Consider the following 21931-nt stretch of genomic DNA (forward strand, 5'->3'; position numbering starts at 1 on the left):
AACAAACTATTAATATTCAACTTCTTATACGAGTAATACGAGGGGAACAATGGTAATTCTTTCATCGCGTCATCCTTTTTTCCTAGTAAAAATTGAATATTATTGCGTCATGAGGAATAACGGTTATAAGAAGCCACGTGGGGCCCGGCATTTTGAAATGTGTTCGAAAATTAACCGTTGGGATAGAGAAAGACATGATACTGTCATAACGTACAAAATAAATGGACAACCAGCATCCAAGTGAGACAAACATCAATTTATTTAGTGGAGATTGTTTTCTAAATAAATGAAAGAATACGAATTCGATGGGTTCGAAGAGTTGGCGATCAAGTGAGAAACTCAGGATTCGATGGTTTGAGGTTAGTTCGTAAATTGATCGAGGGTGAAACGTGGCATCGCGTGATGCAGTCAATACATAGCTAAACTGCTTTATCCTTCTCTACGTATCAGAGATAAAACGGTGCTGAAACGTCTGTCGCGGCTATTGCGTAAAAGTTATCGGGGCATCCGCTTCTTTGGCATGCTCGAGAAATTCTCGAATTCAAAAGCACAAAATTGACGAGTAATTTTACCGTAGCAGCAGTAAGCATCATCAGTTCTAGCAACGCAAAATCAGTGAGAGTCCCGTTGTATTTCGTGCAATAAGCGAGATTCTTAGAGTTCCGTCTTGTGCTTTTAAAAAAATCGCTTATGTGTCACGTTAAGGAGGGCGTCTGCTTTACGATGGTCTGCTAGGTCAGCTGTCGCTAATTTGTGTTAATAAAAGGCCTAATTGCTGCCGACTAATACAAGGAAAAGCACGTAATACTACGTATGTAGTAAATCTTATTGTCACATCAAATAATGCTTTGCATTTTGTAAAATTGGGAGTCTGCGCCATTCTTTTGTAAGTATATTTTCTTTACTGTTATGCGAGAACACACATTGAAGAGCATAGAAATATATGTAATTCGATAGTGAAAATTTAAAAATGACAGATGATAATCTGGCTAATGAATCGATAAATCTATTACTCATCAAACACGCCACGCCACGCTTCCGTATCCGATAATTCATCAGAGATTCTGACATGTATAAGAACTCTATAAGATTAATGCTAGCAGAGATGGAAGTGTAAAGTATTTGGAGATTTTCGGCCACTACTAAAGAGAAAATTTATTGTGACAGTTAATATAATGCGTGAAATTTTTTGATTTATACTTTGCCTCCAATGAATTTCTTTAAAAATGATTTTGATGTCCTTTAATGCGGTGAATGACACTTTTTCTATGGATAAAATAAGAAATTCTATGTCGATCGGCGTAATATCGTATTAAGGTTATATGTTACATATCGTAATATTCATATATGATAATTAGCACGAATGTATTATATAGTATTAGAAATCAAGTTTTGTATTTTCCATGTCCAGCATACTTTGTGGCTTCTGATTATAAACTATCATTCATTGTATCATAGTCTTTGATATGCCACAGTTTTACAAGTTTCATATATTTTACCAATGATTACTAAAGTTTATATTACTTCATAAAGTTTAAGATTAGATAAGAGTTTGTCATTTTTAGTTCTGTCAAAGTGGTACATGTATGCATTTTCTTTGTGTCATTTACTTTGATCAGACATACAAATTTTTCAGTGGCAATCTTTTCTCTGATTTGTGAATATATGTACTGTATTCTTTTATACAGGTATAGAGGCTATATGTTTCTGAAACCATAAATAAAAACAATGTCCAGAAAGCGAACTAGAGAAGACACTATGCTGAATTCTGTAACCTGTTTAACAAAACAGAACGGAGTAGATGCTGCCTGCTCGAAAGAAAGAAAATCTGTGGAAGATTTACCAATTTATCCTGTAAGTAGCCATTTCCAAACTTATTGTGATTTATGGTCAAAGAAGCAAACTCTAAATATTTAAGACGATAGGAATAATTTAAAATTGGTTTTTAATGATGTAATATAACTATCCATAGGCATCGCTCTTAGATTATAAATAAAAACTGTATATGACATGTAGACTAAAGTATGTGATATGGTTACTCTTTAATGAACCTTTCAATGCTCTATTTATTTTCTATACATGCTATACTCATTGAATTGTGTCAAAGGCTATCATTCAATTCTTTCATATTAAATGATTATTTTAGAGAAGCTTTCTATTAATATAAAAAATAATATAATAGTTAATTAATTATTTTTCTTAAGGACAAATTGTAAATTGCTTTAATGTCATATATTTTGCATATATTTTAGTCAATATGTAAAGAGGCACCCTTCAGTGATGACCCTGAAGCAATAGAGGAAAGGAATACATGTGATTATAATGAAAAGATTACTCTGAAAATGGCAAGAAGTGGAAAAGGTTAATATATATACATATTATTTTAATTTATTTGTAATAATTTGTCTTATCTTTGAGTGTATTTTCTAAAGTTCCTAGGAGAGTCCGAGTATATGCTGATGGCATTTATGATCTTTTTCATCAAGGGCATGCTAGACAATTGATGCAAGCCAAAAATATTTTTCCTAATGTTTATCTCATTGTTGGTGGTAAGATTTTTACATGCACATACGTATTAATTTATCTATATGTCATTCAGCTAATTATTAAGACAGCAAATATATTTTTTTAAAATAGTTTGCAATGATGAACTGACGCATCAAAAGAAGGGTAGAACTGTAATGACAGATATCGAAAGATACGATGCCATTCGACACTGTCGTTATGTAGATGAAGTTGTTAGAGATGCACCTTGGGAGTTAGACAATGAGTTTATCACTAAGAACAAGGTTTCTTTGATATTCTATTAAATTAATTACATATAGCATATATATTAACTAATGCTTAATATTTTTATATAATAGATAGACTTTGTTGCACATGATGATATTCCTTATATGACAGACGATGGTGATGATGTCTATGCTGAATTAAAAGCAAAGGGTATGTTTGTAGCAACACAAAGGACTGAAGGGGTATCCACCTCAGACATAGTGGCTAGGATAGTTAAAGACTACGATATTTATGTTAGGAGAAATCTAGCCAGAGGATATAGCGCTAAAGAGCTCAATGTTTCATTCTTGAATGTAAGTAAATACAAATGACAATTATCATTATTATCAAGAAACGATAATCATATCTCATCGTGACAAGAAATTGCGATATTCTTTTATCATATCAACAATCAAGTTGGTAAGAAACATTCTTAATGAGAGGTATGGTGTAATAAGCGTAAAAATGACTCATACACTTGACAGAATATCGATCGATACGATGAGATATGAACTATATTGATCGAATCGTTTTCAGTATTCATTGATTTGTATTAAAACATGTACATAATATTTTTTTCTTTTTTCTACAACTGTTAACAATTTGTGTTATTGGACTGTATTTGCAGGAAAAGAAATTCCGTCTACAAAATAAGTTTGATGATTTGAAGGATAAAGGAAAGAGAGTTATGGAAAATATAGGAGAGAAACGAATGGACATGATCAGCAAATGGGAGGAAAAGTCACGAGATTTTATTGATACGTTCCTTTTGCTTTTTGGAAGGGAAGGCAGACTGGTGGGTAGTTTATATGCAGGAATGCTTTTGCTCACAGTTTTATATTTAGCCTTAATGCTTCAATGTCAGATATGTGAGCAGCACCAGTGAACTTTCAGCAATAGGCACTCATAATTGCATGATGTACATAAGATTTCTTATTTTATACTTAGGACTTATGATTTCACTTCTCTGATATGCTATAATGCTTTTTTGTTCCTCAAAATAAAAAGTTTTTCAAAGGTATTCATGATTGTTTTTAGTTTCTTTATATTCTTTGGTAAATTTTTCATAGAAACTGATATAGGTATAATAAGTACTTCAATATTATAGGCATTTAAATACATAAAAATAGTAAATTTTAAATTGCATTGAGATATTTTCTTTTTTTTACAGTCAACGATTTGGAATGAGAGTAAAGGTCGGTTGATGCAAGCACTCTCTCCACCAGCAAGTCCAAAGCGGGACGGAAGTCCAAATAGTAGTCATAGTAGTGTCGGCGACGAGGACCAAATAAGGTATATATAATTGTCAATTTATGTATAAGTGACTAAATCTTTAATACCTTTAAAGAGAGAGAGAGAGAGAGAGAGAGAGAGAGGGAGGGAGGGAGATAACAAAAACAATTGTTTATACACTTGAAATAATGAAACGTTATTTGTTTTAGTCCACCGCCAAAAAAGACTGGTCGATTTGAGTATCCTAAAAATAGTCGTTACATAAGTGACGAATACAGTGATGATGATGACGAGGAAAATGTTAAATCGAAATGTTAATCGATAATGCGATTAGATAGCAACTCTTCTTGCTCGGACCAAATGTAGCATGCTATTTTCTTTTCGGAATTCGAGCATATTTTCATACTGCTGTAAATCAAGCATGAAAAGCCATCGGTGAATTCCTAGATAGCATGAGATTCAAAACAAATGCTATACAGACGCTATATTTACATACACGTTCTTAGTCAAATTGTGAATTTCAGTTGAAAATAGGATATTCATACATACATGTAAACGTGCATAGAAAATTAAGAAGAAACAAAATTACGCAATATTTAAAATGTAAATCATTTTTTTGAGAATCTTACTGTTGTTGATTTAAAACTTCTTTTGTACTGTTTTTGCCAATACGATGTTGAGAGAGTCAGGTATCTTCAAACTGCGCGCCGCATAATTATATGCATATATATGTGTACATATATATATGAATGACAATAATGTTGCTTTCTTTTATAACATAGATCCATCTTTCTATTATTGCGCACATACAAATTTTCAACGTTAGGTTTCTATAGGAAAAAAGTTGCACATTGATATTTTAAGAGAAGTGTGGGGATCCCTGATTAAAAAGTTGCTTATTGTTAATGTTACATCTAAATTAAGAAGTGCTTGAATATATATTTAATTTTTTTTACATTAATTTTTTTTTGCACTTTGCCTCCGAAAATTATGTATACACGTTTAAGGACGGCAATATCTTTTATGTATTAATCTCTTATAGTTATTGTTCATTCCAAGGCTGAGCTTTCACATCAACTATACACAGTTTTGATGGAGTTAACAGCTTCTCTTCTAATTTATCCTAATGCCAATTGAAACCACATAAATTTTAAATAGTGTTGAACGGTAATTACTGTTTATGAAGTATATCAAATTTAGTAAAAATTTGTTATAAATTAATAAAAAGAACGCGAGATGTAAGTGCCTGAAAAAGAATGCATGCTTGAAAAATACCAATTTTATAGAGATTAATTTATTTGCAAGAATATAAAACCATTGAAGGCTTTGTATGCCGAGAGATTAGCTTTCAGTTTTCTTAGATCTGAAATGAATTTACTCATTGAGTAGTTTTAAAAAGAAAACAAGACATTTAAAGAATTTGGTGAACCTCAAAAAGAGTGATTACATCATAGCAACAATTTGTAAGAAACATGTGTACATTATTAAATTTTATTTTGTGAACGCCTAAAATTGTTTTTTTTTTTTTCGTAATTTTCTATTTTGTATCCTTTGTTCTTATGTTAAGTGTGAAATGAAATCATGCCAAACCCAAAAACCGGTGGATAAAAAGAAGTTTAAAAAGAAAGCTCTTATACAGCTTATAATCCGGTCTATCATATAATGAAAAAAGTTCTATAAATTAAAGCTTCCTGAGCATCATTTATCTTATGGCAATCCGTTAATTGATTAACAAGTTGACAAAAATTGAAAAATACTTAAATTTTAATAAACTTTTAGTATGAGATAGAAATGTTAAATTTTCTTTTAAAAATCCCTTTTTCCTTTCTTGACAGTATGGATTAGATGTATGTGTACCAGATATATATATATATATATATATATATATACATATGCATATTTATAATCACGATCAATCACCACTGATCTTTAACATAAATAAAATGCAAATTGCACCTAGTTATACCAGAACACAACATTTGTAATAGTTTGCTGCCAAAAGGCTAAATGGAGCTGAAGGGAACTTCATAAACGTATACTAATGACTGCTCCACTGCTCTCTGTAAGGTGATTGTATGTGTCAGGTCGGAACGTATCAATAATACTGGCATCGCTGATCGTAATTCGCAAGTACACTTGCACCCGCCGCGGTGTACCTTGGTGAAGATGAATCGATATTCAATATTTTCTGAATAGTATTTATCAAAAGAATAATGTGCTAATTTCACTTTACAGCTACGTTCTCGTTATAGTGTAATTCACAAAACATGAAATCATTTAAAATTAATTATTACTAAATGGATAGCAAGGCCTCTAAATGTAAAATCATTTAAGAAATTATGCCAGTTTTAGAAAGAATAGGCTACATAACAGTTTTATACTTCAGTTACCGTATTGTTTATCGCATCTTTAAAATGCTCTTCTACTCAAGTGTCGATTTATACTCTCTAGGGAGATGGGGAGTAATAACTGGTTGCTCACAAGGCATAGGAAGAGCTTATGCAGAAGTTTTAGCCAAGCTAGGCATAAATCTTGTACTGATAGGTTCAGACTTTGAGAAGCTTCAAACGATATCTGAGGAAATCGAGCAACTCTACAATATTAGGACAAAAGTAATGAAGCTAGATACTTCTGGAGGCTTGGAAAGCTATATGATAATAGAGAAAGAAATTATTGGTCTAGACGTCGGAATATTGGTTAACAATCTAAGTATTTGCTACCCTCATCCTGAATATTTTCTGGATTTACCACATAAGGAAAAAATTTACATGAATATAATTCAATGTAATGTGGTAGGTATCACAAATATGTGCAGAATCATTATGCCTCGAATGGTAGTAAAAGGCAGAGGAGTTATTGTTAACATAGCATCCAGTGTTGCTGTTCTACCAAGTCCTCTTCTTGCTGTCTTCGCAGCAACCAAAGCATACGTTTTGAAGTTTAGCATGGATCTGCAGTCTGAATATGGCAAGAGAGGCATTATAATTCAATGTCTGCTACCAGGTATTATCGCCCATCATACTTTAAACTCACCACAACCTGGATGGATGATACCAACAGCAGAAACTTACGTAGAAAGTGCCATTAAAATGATTGGCAGAGAAACAGTTACGACAGGCTTTTTACCTCATACCATTGTTATCATGGTTGAAAAAATATTGTATAAATTATCTGGGAGCTTAGTAATACTTTGGATGACATGCATCATGGAGTGTAATCGGGCTAATGCACTTCACAGATACTTTGGCTGAAAACTAGAGAAGAATAGTGATGACTCTTGACAAAAATTGTTACTCCTTTAAACTACATTAAACCGTAAGCACTAATATACTCGTAAATGAATCTTTATTAATTATACTAGATCATAGTTATTACAATATTTCCAATATTATAAATATCTAATACCATATATGGGAAAGATACTACTCTTATTTACAGCAGATAGGGAACGCGTAAATATATAAGTAAAACAGGACACACCAAAAGAAAATCATAATAAAACGGTGAAGCGAACAATTTCCAGGTGTTAAGGTAATTGAAGGGTGTAGATAGCAAGTGAAAGTGATCTCGCTCATTAAATTACCAATTGTAATGTAATGAAATTCATTAATAAATTTAATTGTTTAGTTTAATCACGAAATTGATAGTAAATTGATAAGTGAATTAATTGAGAATAACGAAGAATAGTCAATTAAAGCGATGATCAAGTTACTTTTCCAATGTTTGATTGAGTTTCATTATGAAACCTTACGATACTTATCCAAGAATTATGGATTGAAACATTTCAATTTTATACACGAATTTATCGTGTCAAAGATATAATCACGAATCATTCGAAAATGTCGATTGATTCGATAGACTTCGCGATCCTTCGTGATTATACCTATGACTCGACTAGGCCTAAAAATGTCTCGAGAATCGAATTACGCTACGTAATTGTACAAAGTCTAAAATTCCAATGAATAATTCAAGAGCCTGTTATTTTCACGAGCAATTCTGTGAAGATCCAGGAAAACCGAAGGAGTCCATTGGTACAGAATGTGCACGAATGTGTGCGTAAGTGTATATGTTTATAATTATAGCTAAGTGAAAGAGAAAAGAGGAGGAACAAGTGTGAGCACGAGTTTTAGCACTTGTTTGTCACTTTATCTTTTACGGTCGTTGGAACCACTTCGGCGTGAGCGTGAACGACGACCACGACTGCCACTGCGGGAGCGTTTGGATCTGAAAAATCGAGAAATAACTTTCGTTAACGACCATAATTATATCTCGAGCCATTGAATTTAAAAAAAGAAACAAAACCATTACTTCTTCAGAATTACGCTTCGTTTGCCAGATCATAGAAATGAATAAAAGGAGACGACTAGTAAAAGGCTCGACTTTTAAAGAGTCTCAGTTCGGCCTGCATGTTATTCATCATTTTTACCATCAATCGAGTATTAAAAAGGAAAAAAGAGAGATCGCTTATTTATAAACATGAGGAACGTACCTCTTTCCACGACTGTGGCTGCGAGATCGGGATCTTCTTCTTCTGCGGTCGCGATCCCGATCTCGATCATGATCTCTGTCTCTGTCCCTGTCTCGATCTCTGTATCCACCCAATCCTCCACGACTCCTGTCCCTGTCCCTGTCCCTATCCCTGTCCCCATCTCTATCCCTTCCCCTATCCCTTTCACGATCCCTGTCCCTGTCTCTGTCTTCCCTGTCCCGTGATCGATCCATCAAAGATTCCCTCTTCTCCTTCCTTCTTTCCTCCACCGTCTTTTGCAATTCCGCCAATTTCTCCCTGATCTTGATGAATCCCAAGTGCAACTTTCCCCCGAAATGATCAGCCAATCGTCTGTCGTTATCGTGGATTCCCAAATAGGCGCTGCAGACCTCGCAAACTCTCAGCTTCTGTTGCTGATAGCTGGAGGCTGGCATGCTATTCCTGTATTCCTGTTCAGCCTCGTTCTTCTTCTTACGCAGCTCGTCTATCTCACCCATCAGCTTCATCGACTCCTCGACAAAACCCTCCTCGCCCAATTGCTCGGCTTTCGCCAGTTTCTTTCCAATCTCCTCGGCTAGCACATGCACATTATTTAACTTTACCGCTACCTCCGCGCTGAGCTCCTCCTGCGTCTCCGCTAGTCGCTGCTTCGCCTGTTCCGTGCGGCGGTCACAATCCGCAATGAAGTTCTGCAGGTGCTCCATTGCCTGAAAACAAGCAATTGTTATTACTAATTGCTCTATAATTATATATATATATATATATATATATATATATATATACATGGAAAAATTTCACCAGCGGCAATATAACCGATCTCTTTATTTCTTTTCTTTTAAACTTACGTCAATGTCATAGAAGTGATCCTTCTTCTTCTGCGCTGCCTCGTAGTCGGCACGCAAAGCCAAGTCGTGGATTTGAGGGCATTCTCCCATGTCCATGCGCTGCGATTTATAAATCAATCAATATTAGAGAGATCCACGAATTTATAGTTAAAGAATTTTATCGCCTTATGCGCTATAAGTTTATATTTGCCACTTGGACGTCCTAGTTTCAAGGATATCCCGGGTATCTTAAAAGAGAGAGACGCCTATAAGTTTGGTAGGCTACCGCGTAGCTAAGGGCTTCGAATTCGCATAAGGGTCGTCAGAAGATTTCATCGATTCGACTGTTAGCGTGGGAGATAAGCGACCGGTTGCTTCTATTATCGCCGATATCCGAGGAAGATTTTTCAAGGTCATTCAGAGAATATACACCTTGACCGATCCAACTCATCGTGATCTCGCTGGGAATTTACCGTCAAGCTACGTCGTCAATGGAAAATTAAAGGCACGAATACCCAAAATACTCATGCTTCATAATCGATACTTGAAAAGAAATCTTCTGGATGTATTTTATTAGTATATACGTATTTCATCACCGTTTGCTCATTCGTACGGATAACTACAATGCCTCGTCGAAGAACGTCATTCTATTGTTCGAGAGTTAGTCCCCATTGAGTTTCAATAACATCCAAAAGATATCAGGTTTCAGATTATCTTTATTTAAGCGTACCATAATAGATGTTTGTTGACATCGTGCGCTGTTTATGCACCCAGCAAACGTACCTCATAACATCTACAGAACAGCGAAGAAACAAAGAAAAGAGAAAAAAACAGAATGGTAATATATCTTGCTCGATTATGTTTAACCGTTTTTATGAGCACTTTGGACTGATTGTATTTCGTCTTTTTGTGAATCTGGTTTTTAAACGCACCTTATAGATTAACGTCGAGCAGTGGAAATAATGGAGAATTTTTTATAGAAAGATTATTTTATTGATTTACACTTACAGAGTGGAACCACCTCTCCGCCTGACAATGTGATGGTAACGAAGCTACAATCAGCACATACCTTAAGTTTGTATCGTTCGTTTTCAATGCTAGGAGTTTATTTTGGTACTTAATATTTACATGGTCTAAATTAATCAAATCCTGGTTTTACGATGTGCTCTTCCCTATTAGTATCATTGCGTCAATTGCGTGGCTAATTATCGTGGTAGCTGGCAAAAAGTTTCTTAATATCTCGACAATTATTATATATTAATTAAGAGATATCATTCTTGCTTTTCTATAGTTTTATCGAAAACTCCAAATAGGAATTATGTCAATTTCTTGGCGATACATTCTATGGATGGTTGAGAAATCCTGAAAAAACTTTCAAGAAATCTCTTAAATAAGCGTTCGGTGAATACAACAATTTTTTGCCTACTACGACCGTTCGGAATAACAAGTATCTCGCTGTAATATCAGTTTATTTGTTTAGATATAAGTATAATCCAGTACTATAGGTTCAAACTTTGTCGATCGTGTATGTAAAACTCAATCGCAAAACTTTGAAGCCTCAGCGAATTTCTAAAAAAGAGAAAAACCTGACTGAAGCTCGAAAAATACAATAAAAACATAAGGTAAACATTGATTTTTCAAGAGTTCCGCTACTTTGCTTAAAATAATTATTTAACAGAAAAAGAAAACACTGATAAATTACTTGTGATAATTTAGAATCTTTTAAAGACAAATCAAAACATTCTTCGAGTAAATATCGCAAGTTTTTCTCTTAAACCAATAAATTCACTGGATTAGCTCTGAATCTGGAAAATGCCTGATTCTGATTGTAAGAAGAAAGCGACAATTATAAGAAGAGACAGCGTCATCAGTAAATTTTTATGATGAAACTGGCGCTACTCACCACAAAAGTACGGGCCTTAGTACGGGACTAGCAAAATTTAGCTGAATCAGCATGGCAGTTAAATTTTAGTCTCTTGATTAAATTAATACCTAGTACTTCATTCATAATTAGATAGAAAAAATAGTAGAAGGAAAGAAAAATAAATATAAGTAAACAAACAGTAGAAGACAATTAAATCCAGAGCCATAAACTTTAAATAATTAAAAGGGGAAAAAAATGCAAGTAATCAATTTATACGTACGTCCTTTTATCTCTGTTTCACACCCCCACCCCATCCCACCCCCATTCTCTCACTCTCTCTTTCTCTCTATTCTTTCATTCTCTTGACATTAAGACCACATAACGCGCAACAAACGACTAAAAACATTCATTTCAACACTTTATCTTCTTTCATTCTCCCTCCCTCAATGATCAATCAATCAACCTCTCGAATGATATAACGCCTAGTATAGTTGAATTGACAAAATGCAAGTAGTATACATAGCCTGATACTTTAACGAAAGAAAAGTAATCAAATGTTGTAATACGTACGTCAGAATTGCTCTTGATACTTATTAGCGCTTGAAGGCGAAAAAGTTAATTGCATTGTAACAGACGTTGGTTAAATGTCCAAGTTACTTGCAATATTAGGTAATCAAATGAGATAATTATTATAATACGTACGTCCTCCTCGTTTGTATTTAGTACTTACAGTAGTAACGCGCTAATCAAGGTACACTCGGTCCAATACATATTCTCTCGGTCAAATTATTACCTAAGGTACTTGAGATCATAAGAGTTTTAATATATTTCATCATGAGAGTTGTAATACGTCCTAATACTTGGTGAATTAATTGAATTAATCAAATGGTAGAGATGTTATACGTACGTCCTCTTCGCTTTCAGTACTTACAGTAACGCGCGTGTGAGAGTGACAAGTACGACACGGACTTATGAGCGGACAATACTCGTAACAATATTGTACATTGGATCTGATTGGAATTGCTTTTTCCAGAGACTCTGGAAATAGAACTGTAGTAACGTTGGCATTAGTAACCTGTAGGTATCATCAACTCTCCGCGGCTACGTTAGTAACTTCACATTATTTTTTCCCATTCTCAATATGTCAATAACTACCTGTGTTAATCCTTGAAGATCAATTCTCACTAGACAATTATTGATAAGCAATGCAAGCTGGTTAGTTTAAAATATTTGTTAAGCCTATATGGGGTGTCCGATCTAAGGATACCAATCCAAAGGTCTAGATAGAGGAGGGGGGATGTAAAACTCTTATAAAATCTGTATATCTAGCCCTTATGATAAAAGCTGTTAACTCTTCACTATGTTTTGTCAAGTATATGTGACACCCTTTTCTTGATTGTTTTCTTATATTCCCACTTCAACTTCAAGGTATATTCATTTACATCTCTATATTTAATATATTAGAACCAAATAAAAATTAAATGTAAAAAGTAAAACTTGAAAGAGAAACTGGAATATAAATAATTTATCAAAAAAAAAAAAAAAAGGTATTGCATATATATGACAGTGCAGTGAAGAATCAAGGATTAAAATTTCTTTGATTTAAGACTTGTCTTTGATCGAACAATACAGTGATTCTATTGTATCAGCCAGACATCTTAAGTACAAACCATTGATTAGCCAAGTATCTTTAATTAAAGAATCTTTAATCTCTTAAAACTTTTAAAATTTCCAAGTTCGCTTCCATAGAGCGGACACCTTGTATAATTTATTAATATAAATTAATAATGGAGAATGTACAATTGTTTGATAAATGCTAGTGTGAATTCATCTTAGTTCTAAAGACCGTATACTGGTAATATGTGTTAATTGATGGAAGTTTTGTGGAGATGCTTTGTAGCTTATTTTGTAAGACACACCATTTAGCACCTTTATATGTATATTATCAAGTAGAAGTTGTTTCTATTATTGATTTGTATAATAAAACTATGCTGCCTATTTTACTACTTCCCTTATACCTAAATCAGAATTACCTCTTAAATCATGGGGCCTTTCTGCATCGCTTTTGCAAAATCCATTAGTATTATGATAGAAATCAACTAAACGTCATATGAAGTATACATATGGCAGGAAACCTATTACAAGACTGCTTAATCGAAAGGTCTTTTAAAAGAATTAGACGCGTTTAAAGGAGGTATATTATGTGGGTGCTGACGGTGTGTCATGTAAATCTTGCAATTTCTATTGCTTTCATTTCTACTCACCGTCGAAGAGAGAATTTCGTGAGGACAGCATGCCAGGAGAAAACTCTTGCAGACCTTTGGATCCGAATATTTCACTTGGAATTTGTTATTTTCACCTAAAAATAAGTACTCAACTGAGATATTTGCCATAAATTTTATCAAACAGTTACAATATGGCTACACATATGTGCATAAAATTGTATTTATTGTCAGCCAGCATTGAAAAAACCTTACGTACATCATTAATTTTTATCTATGCAAAGCTGTATTCTTTATAAGAAAATGCTCACCATTACGCCCTGTACCCATTAGTTGATCGAGCAGAGCTCGCATTTGATCGTGCGCCGTCATTTTTACGTTCCACTAAAAATCACTGCTTCGGAAGAAGCAGCAAATAATTGATATTACTCTCTATTCCACTCTATTTCTCACGACCTTAGATCAATTTCGATAATAAGATGAAGCCAACAGCCAACACTCATCAACCAACCCAGCCAACCCAACAGTACTTTCGCTCGAGGAGTCGCACGAAAACGCCCCTATTCGTTGATCGCTCGAGGTGTGTGAAGTGTGAACTCTCGATAGTTGAAATAGATCGAAGGTCGAAGATCGATTCGACGTCAAGATCTCGATCGAGACATGCGCGCTGCGCGAGCGCCGCGGGCTCATGCATGGAGAATTCAGGATCTTCTAATTATATATTTCTACCCAACTCTATCACCTTGCTATTCTTTTTTTCCTTTGCGGGTACAGATACATGGCACGTGAAATACACGCTTAGGATGTATCCACTTCACCCACAGGCCACAGTTCCAAAGTCGCACGCGTTTGTTCCACGCACGTCGCGTGCTTTCGTTGCCGTGCATTCAGCTAACTGCTTGAACAGTAATGAGTAAAACCTTTATGTTTAGTAATCTTGAACAGTCATGAGATGCAAGATTGTAGCGGAATTTTTAATCGAAGCCTTAAGCTTATGTGTGTGTTCGGCAATAACTATAGTCTATGTTACACATCTTGAAGGCTCCCATATAATGTCAAGCTTAAGGCCCGGTGTAATATGCCTTGATTAAATTAATTATACTATATTTTATTTAACGTATAATATAAAATAATTAAGTCAATTTAGCTCTCATTAAAGGCTTGAGACACACCGAGCAACTAACATATGTATGAGCACCATTTATGAATTAGTCTGTTTTAAAAAAATCCAAGCAATATTATTTTAGTTACAATAACGATAAATATCTAATTTAACTAAAATAATGCAAGGACAATTGTATAAAATTACAGCAGTAAACATTTTAATTGAAAATATTTATTTAAACAACGTTACTTTTAGCACGGTGAATGAGAAATATAAAATGATGAGACAAAACGGTCAAATAAAGAACGAAATACAGGTGACTTAACAAAATTGTATGAGAATTAATCTACATTGCTAGCAGACGAGATATAATTTACTCGAAGTAAATATTGTGTATTAACTTGATAAAAAATGCAGGTGTTAATTTATGACTACTGACAATACAAATAAAAATGTATTTTAACTCGAGGCTGATAGTCCTACCATGTGGGATTGAAAATTTCTGGATTAAAGTGGTATAGTTTATGTAACGGGAAATATTATCACTTTTTATTCCGAACTTTTTCAATTCCTCCTAAGAGGACTCAGCCCTGATTATTATTCAATTATCATGAAAATTATTATATTATTAAAATCATAATTACTTATGTTTTGATATGGATATTATTTTAAATTCAAAACCTTTATATGATACAAACTGTACAAACTTATCAAGTATTTATAGAACGAAATTTCTCAGATTTATTTAACAACAGGGTTTCTCTGGTGCAAAAATTCTTGTGCTCTTTTTGGAATTGTATGAAAATACCACGAAAATTTTTTAAATCGGATAATTTTGTAGATACGTATGAAGACGCTTTTATTTTTCTCAAATTCTTGATTTCTGAAGAGTTTTGTTCAATAAACGTACTTTATTAACAAACAGAGCTTTAGTAAATTTTACTCTTACTAGAAGCTTTCTGCTTCTGCAGATGCATTAAATGCATTGACATTGGATGTCTAGAGTTTCTCGAAAGCATATTGTTTCTAAAACTAGATGCAATCGCTGCTTTTTTGGGCAAACAAGTCTTCACTTTTACAGGGCTAGCTTTGAACTCGGTGACACTACCGGACTTACTTGGATGAATAAAATCACAATTCTTCACTTTAAATTTACAATCCTTAAATACATTAAAGGTAAACATAGTACTAGTGTGCATAATTTGCTCAGGTTCCTTCTTTCTTTTCTGTCTCTTTAAAGGACGAATCGGCGCACACGAAAGCTCTTCAAGAATTGTATCCGGAAGTCTTTTAATACCTTTAGCAGCGACGGAAGTAATTGCAATGGGTATGATATGCTCAGATTCCTTACTTTTCTTTTGCTTCTTCGTAGGATGAATCGGTGCATCCGAAAGCTCTTCGAGGACTGTTTCCGGAAGTCTCTTGATACGTTTAGCACCTAAAGGAAATTCAGAAGTTGATGCTTTTTTACTTTTTACCTCTTCTTCGGCGTATCTCTGTAGCTCTTTCTTTTTCTGCTCTTTTTTAGCTTTAATAGCGTCTAATGTGTCCTTAAGTGTCTTTTGTACTGCCAGTCTTGTCTCTGAGAATGATACATTTCCAGATACTTCATCGTCTTCTATAACTTTAACACTAAGCTCTTCTTTTTTCTTATTTTTCTTTTTCTCTTTTAACTTGTTCTGCGAGGAATTTGTTTCTGTTTTATTTTCCAATTGTGGTTTAGCATTGGCTTCTTCTGCAACTTCTCCTTTATTACGTTTTTTGCCTTTCAATTTAATCTCCTGCGATCTCATCTCTGTATCTACTTTCATAGACTTATCATTCTCCTCTTCTTTTACTTGTTTTCCCTTATTTTTATTTTTTTTCAAAAGCTGTGAGTTTTCTGAATCTATCCGTTTTTTTACAATTTGCTTGCTATCGTAAATCATCGGGTTTTCTTCGACTTGTTGTTTCTTGTTTTTTGAGCTTCCAGATATTTCTAGATTCGATCTGTGCTTTAATATTTCCTTAGTTTCATCAATATCCTGTTCATTCCTTCGTTTCTTTCTCTTACCTTTATCATCTTTTGAACTCTGTGAAATCTCTGAATAAATTACATACGATTCTTCCTCTAATATATTATAGTTTTTCTTCTTATTCTTCTTCTTTTTGCTAGAAATCTCTAGGCATTCAGAAGTCTCGTCTTCTACAAAACAAGACACAGAATGTACAGTTTTGTTCTCCATTGATTCTTTACTATGTTTTTTCCCCTTTTTCTTTTTCTTAAATTCATTGGTATTCTCGTCTCGCGTATTTAATTCTAACAACTGGTTAACCTTCTCCTGTGTATTATTATTTAGTTTCTTTGAATTATTCATTTCTAATATATTTTCTGAAATTTTGTCCATATTAAATTGCATTTGTTTCTTGCTCTTTAAGCAAGATTGTTCTTTTTTAGAATTATTTAATGAGAGATCTGCACTATTAATTTTTACGCCGTTTCCAATTATATTAGCCGCAGCTTCACATTTTTCTTCAACAGCCGATTCTTCTGTAAATTTCGACAATAACCCAGAAATTTGCTTTTCCTTCTTTTTTATGATTTCTTTGCTATTTAATTGTTCATCTACCTTTTTTTCAAAGAAAGATTGAGAGCTTTTATTGGTTGACTTCATAGCCAAATCCGTATTGTTCGAATCCGTATCAGGAATATCAAAATTATCCTTTTGCTCCTTGCTTTTTCTATTTTTCTCGGTCTTTAAACTACTCTCTAACAAATCTTTCTTATCAAAATTTCCAGAACCAGTGTGCTCTTCTTGAAAACTCTTTCCTGATTTTTTACAGCAAGACGGTGCCGAGGGAAGAGCAGAAGGAGCGCTTTCATTCAACTTTTCTTTTTTTAAAAATTTAGTCGTTGGCGATTCATATTCACATGTATATGTACTGTTGAAATTGATTTTAGGTCTTTTCTTTAAAATATTATCAATAATAAGTTTTGTTCTAAGTGTTTTATTTCTCAAGCTATTCAGTTCGGGCGTTGCATTTTGTTGCGGTGGCTGGTTGTCATCTTTTAAGCTGGCATTAGCGTTAACTGAGGTTTTGTTATCATCTTCCATAAATCTTTTATAAGCAATTTCTTTGCTTTCGCCAATAAAATCTTTATTTGGAGTAGACGTGGATGTATTTAAATTCATCCTTCTTATATGTTTCTTGGCATCAGAGGGAGCTTCTCTGGGAATTGAACTGTTATCTTCAATTCTAATCTCAACCCGTTCATCATCTAGGTTATCTGTATCAGTATTTTTTACACCTCCTAAGTTTTCATTATATCCAATTTCACCCTCATTCATTTTTTCACCGCTGCTTTTATGATCATTTTTTATAACTTCATGAATATCATTCTGCTGTTCATCTATCATTTTGTTGATCTTTGTATTATCTTCATCATCATCTTCGTCTTTATCGATAGCATTATCTTCGTCATCATCTTCGTTTTTATCGATAGCATTACCTTCATCATCATCTTCGTCTTTATCGATAGCATTATCTTCATCATCATCTTCGTTTTTATCGATAGCATTATCTTCATCATCATCTTCGTCTTTATTGATAGCATTATCTTCATCATCATCTTCGTCTTTATCGGTAGCATTATCTTCATCATCATCCTCGTCTTCATCATCAGTCTCCTCTTCATCGTCTACAATAAAATCTTCTAGATCTGACCCTTTATCATTAACATCAGAGTATTCAGATTCTGAAGCTCTGCAGTCATCTGCCATAACATTGTCATCTGAATGTGACATATTGCTGTTTCCATCCAAATTATATTCATTTCTAATATCTTCATCTATACTTCCTTCGTCGCTCGATGAATCATCCTCTGACACTATAGCAAGTAACTCACTAAAGCTCTTTTTTTCTCTTATTTTTTCCTTTAATGATAGCTTCTTTATTAAACCAGCTTTTCTAAAATCTGTTTTTTCCTTTTGTTCATCATCTGAACTAGCAGAATCTATTAACTTGAACTGTAGTCCTGGCTTATTTCTTTTTATTGGACTTTTAATGTCTTTATTTATGTTTAACGCGTCTTCAGGGCTTTTAACTGATTTAATAGCACTATTTAAAGTACTTTCCTTTGATACTATTTTTCCTAATGAAATTGCAATTTCTTCTTTTGGTTCACTCTCCAGCTTTTTCACAGAATCTTCAGTCGAGCTTTTAAAATGCTCATTTGATATTGTTGACGGTGATGTTTCAGTCGAAGCAGTTGATTTTTCTAATACATCATTATTATTTAACAATTCTGATATTTCTGGTGCATTTTTCGTATTTGAGATATTCTCAGCATTAAACGAAAAATTATTAGTTTTCCCTAGAAAATTATGGGATGTAATCAAGAAACTATCGCTTTTGTTAGATCGTTTCTTAATCCTCTTTTGTTTCTCTGATACATCAACCTTCGAATTAAGTAATTTATTTTGTTCCGATATAGTAAACGGACTGATTTCTTCTTCTGTGGTAATATCACTGTTGCCGTTTTTATTTGTATCACTATTAAAGTCATTTTCTCGAAGCTCTTCATTTTTTTCATCATTTTCATTGTTATACTCTTGATATTTTAAATCGACAGTATCCTCCGATTCGTAATCTGAACTTTCCTTATTAGGCTTATCAGAATGTGCAGATGTCCGTTTAGTAGATGTAATATCAATTTCAGTATCATTTTCTAAATTTTTCATTGACAGTGAGCGATTGGAACTATTTATGTTGGAGTTATTGGTACTCCATTCATCAGCTATTATATCTTTGAAAAAATGTTTCACTATTTCATCACCAATTTCGTCTTTTCTTCGAGTATCACTCGAATTTGAACTTTCCGTTTCATGTTTTCTAGATGGTGATGTGGTTTTTATTTCTAAACCAAGCTCTTCTGCAGTTTCATTAAACATTGAAACAACTATTTTCGGATTATGAGAGGAAGTTAATAATTCAGATGACACACAGTTTGATTCTTGTGGTGAATCTACTGAATCTTCTTCCAAACCTTCTGAAGCGTTTATCGAATTCTGATCTTCATCTACCTCCATAGGTTCTTCTTGAAAGTAATCTTTTATCTTAGCCTCATTATGATTTTGCGATTCAAATCTATCCATGGGTTTCTCAGCTTCTTTAATTTCAATAATCTCTTTAGCACTATTTTCTACTTCAGTATTTAAAACAATATTTGCCATAGAGGAGCTGTTATTAGATTTAGTTCCAACATCTTCTGTTTCTTTATTTTTTATTTTCATGCCTTCAGTTGATGAGGTTTCTTTGCTCAAATTATGCGTTAAACTTTTATCAAAGCTACTTTCACTTGGAGCCTTATTATTTAAACCCAACTCTACATTGTCCTGCTTACTAGTACTTGATTCATCAATTTTACCCATACCTTTTAGAGAACTGTCCTCTTCAGTTTCTAAATCTATAGTTTCATCAAATATAGAATTTATTTTGGGATTTAAACGTTTTTTTGATTTCGTGTGAATCATTGGAGAATCATTAATAGTTATTATGCTATCATACTTTCTAGTCCTATTAACTGCACTCAAAATCATATTTTCCTCCACTGTTTTCTTTACAGCTGCAGTACTTATTTGTGAAATAGTTAGGGATGAATCTTTCTGTATTATGTTCATTGTTTGATTCTCTTTATTTCCACTAATTTCGTTCACTGATCTGGAGATATCCTTTGGTTCAGATATAGGTAAATTGTTTTGATTATTCACATCATTAATTATTGATTTTTTCGATTTATTTAAAGTTGGTTCTACTTCTTCTATGCTGCTACTATCTCTTACAATGTTATTTCCTTGTGATCTTGAACTATTGGTTTCTGAAGCATCAACCATTTCTTCAGCTTCTATGCCTTTCAAATCAATATTTAAAGAATTTAATTTAGCTTCAGTTTCCATTGTTTTTTGTTCATTTTTTGCAAAACTAGTTTCTAAAAAATATAAAGAAAAAACATTACAAAATAATAAGCAAAAACAGGAAAAAAAATAAATATAGATATACTTGATCCATTTTTTTTACCAATCTCAGCTATGTCTTCTGTCATGTCAGATATTTCCTCATCTTTCTCAGCTACTGCTGGTTCAGAGGGCAGAACTGAAGCTCTTCTGTATAATCTTGTATTTTTAATAGGCTCCTTTATCTCTGGTTCAGATTCATTTTCAAGGTCAACAGATTTAGATCTTGTATTGCGTGTAACTCTACCAATAACTATTGGTGACCTTGACTCTGAGCCAGCTCTTGTCAAGCGTTTACTAAAAAATTATGATTAACATTTTCTTATTACAACTAGAGTTTAACAATTCCTGAACTTGGGAAATTAAAAACTCAACTTACACGACAGTAACTTTTGGAGACTCCACACCACTTGCTTTAATATTTCTTTTCCTTTTTCTTTTTTGGGGACTTGTGGCTAAAACTTCTGGACTAGGCATTGTTAAAACATTTTTGTCCATTTCTATACGTTCTGCGTTTTTCTGAGACCTCGTAGTTATGCGTTTACTTTGTGTAGTACTAGAGTCACTAATACACGATTCTGGAGAAGAATCAATGTTTTGTTTGATTCTGTGACTGCGACGAAGAGGTGATCCTGCTACAGTGAGATTTGATATTGTACGGCTTCTGCGAGCTATAAATATAAGAGAAATTTAAAAAATATAAGGACTTATATTCATTTTTTATACATTAATTACTTAAAGATGCCATAAATCGATTTGTTGAAAATTGTTACGATTCATAAGATACAAAGTAACTGTAGTTTAATAAGGAAATATATTCTTTGCTCTTTACACAAAATTTTTTGAATTAATAACATACTTATACACACTTGTGTAGAGAAAAGAAATTCAATTATTAATTACTGTGACAACTATGGAACATTCTTTTCAGAAATAGAAATTTGCTATCTTGAATGTTTAAAAAATAATAAAAAAAATATATACCAGTCTTGCTCTCCGTTTCATCATCAGAATCCTTCGGAAAACGTGGCATACTTGATCTATTTGTAAAAAATAATCTAGAAAATAAAAACGAATTAAATAAATTTGAAAAGTACTTTGTAATTATTAAAAATCAAATATATTACAATTTAAATGTTTAGTTCACAAATCTGTTACCGCATAAGCGGTCAACGGTCACTCGCTTTGAAGTGCTTGAAGTCGCTTGAACTCAGCGTTGCCAAGTCCGCCATGCTGGAAGATACTACGCTATATAGTTTGTTGGCGAGAATTGAATATACCACGCAAAATGTATAGTAAGTGTGATTCACAGAATGTTCACAGATGATTCACAGAGAAGAAACGAAGTATAGTGTTTTCAGTGTTTTAGTTATAATAAGCTCTCAGGGCCGGTTTTTCCACCTATTGGTAAAATTTATCTGCTTGGTAA

General features: G+C 33.4%; 3 protein-coding genes and 1 pseudogene across 4 annotated transcripts; 2 read left to right on the top strand and 2 right to left on the bottom strand.

Moving 5' to 3' along the window:
• The first annotated feature begins 405 nt into the window (after positions 1 to 405).
• On the top strand, positions 406 to 5795 carry LOC136783244 (choline-phosphate cytidylyltransferase B-like). Its single transcript, XM_066743226.1, is given in 9 exon segments — positions 406 to 886; positions 1689 to 1953; positions 2253 to 2361; positions 2433 to 2549; positions 2638 to 2789; positions 2865 to 3086; positions 3401 to 3568; positions 3944 to 4065; positions 4215 to 5795. Coding segments are annotated over 8 exon segments (1224 nt in total). The 5' UTR covers positions 406 to 886; positions 1689 to 1728; the 3' UTR covers positions 4324 to 5795.
• A 292-nt stretch (positions 5796 to 6087) lies between these two features.
• Positions 6088 to 7261, top strand: LOC136783534 (very-long-chain 3-oxoacyl-CoA reductase pseudogene; annotated as a pseudogene).
• Positions 7262 to 7333: 72 nt separating this feature from the next.
• On the bottom strand, positions 7334 to 13851 carry LOC136783533 (putative RNA-binding protein Luc7-like 1). Of its 2 annotated transcripts, XM_066743766.1 has the most exons (6): positions 13716 to 13851; positions 13447 to 13541; positions 12114 to 12232; positions 9340 to 9438; positions 8495 to 9201; positions 7334 to 8229 (listed from the first exon to the last, which is right to left on the bottom strand). In XM_066743766.1, exons 2-6 carry the CDS (start codon positions 13475 to 13477, stop codon positions 8151 to 8153), a joined length of 1035 nt encoding a protein of 344 aa, XP_066599863.1. In that variant the 5' UTR covers positions 13478 to 13541; positions 13716 to 13851; the 3' UTR covers positions 7334 to 8150. The 2 variants fall into 2 exon arrangements, with proteins under 2 accessions (XP_066599863.1, XP_066599862.1); XM_066743765.1 differs by lacking the exon at positions 12114 to 12232.
• On the bottom strand, positions 13712 to 21726 carry LOC136783531 (putative leucine-rich repeat-containing protein DDB_G0290503). Its single transcript, XM_066743761.1, has 5 exons — positions 21630 to 21726; positions 21487 to 21560; positions 20882 to 21173; positions 20567 to 20799; positions 13712 to 20477 (listed from the first exon to the last, which is right to left on the bottom strand). Exons 2-5 carry the CDS (start codon positions 21533 to 21535, stop codon positions 15439 to 15441), a joined length of 5613 nt encoding a protein of 1870 aa, XP_066599858.1. The 5' UTR covers positions 21536 to 21560; positions 21630 to 21726; the 3' UTR covers positions 13712 to 15438.
• Positions 21727 to 21931: the final 205 nt, after the last annotated feature.

The sequence above is a fragment of the Prorops nasuta genome, unplaced genomic scaffold (assembly GCF_024137725.1).
Source record: "Prorops nasuta isolate Cenicafe-Biocafe unplaced genomic scaffold, Cenicafe_Pnas_1.2 PNAS00033, whole genome shotgun sequence".
NCBI classification, from domain to species: Eukaryota; Metazoa; Arthropoda; class Insecta; order Hymenoptera; family Bethylidae; genus Prorops; species Prorops nasuta.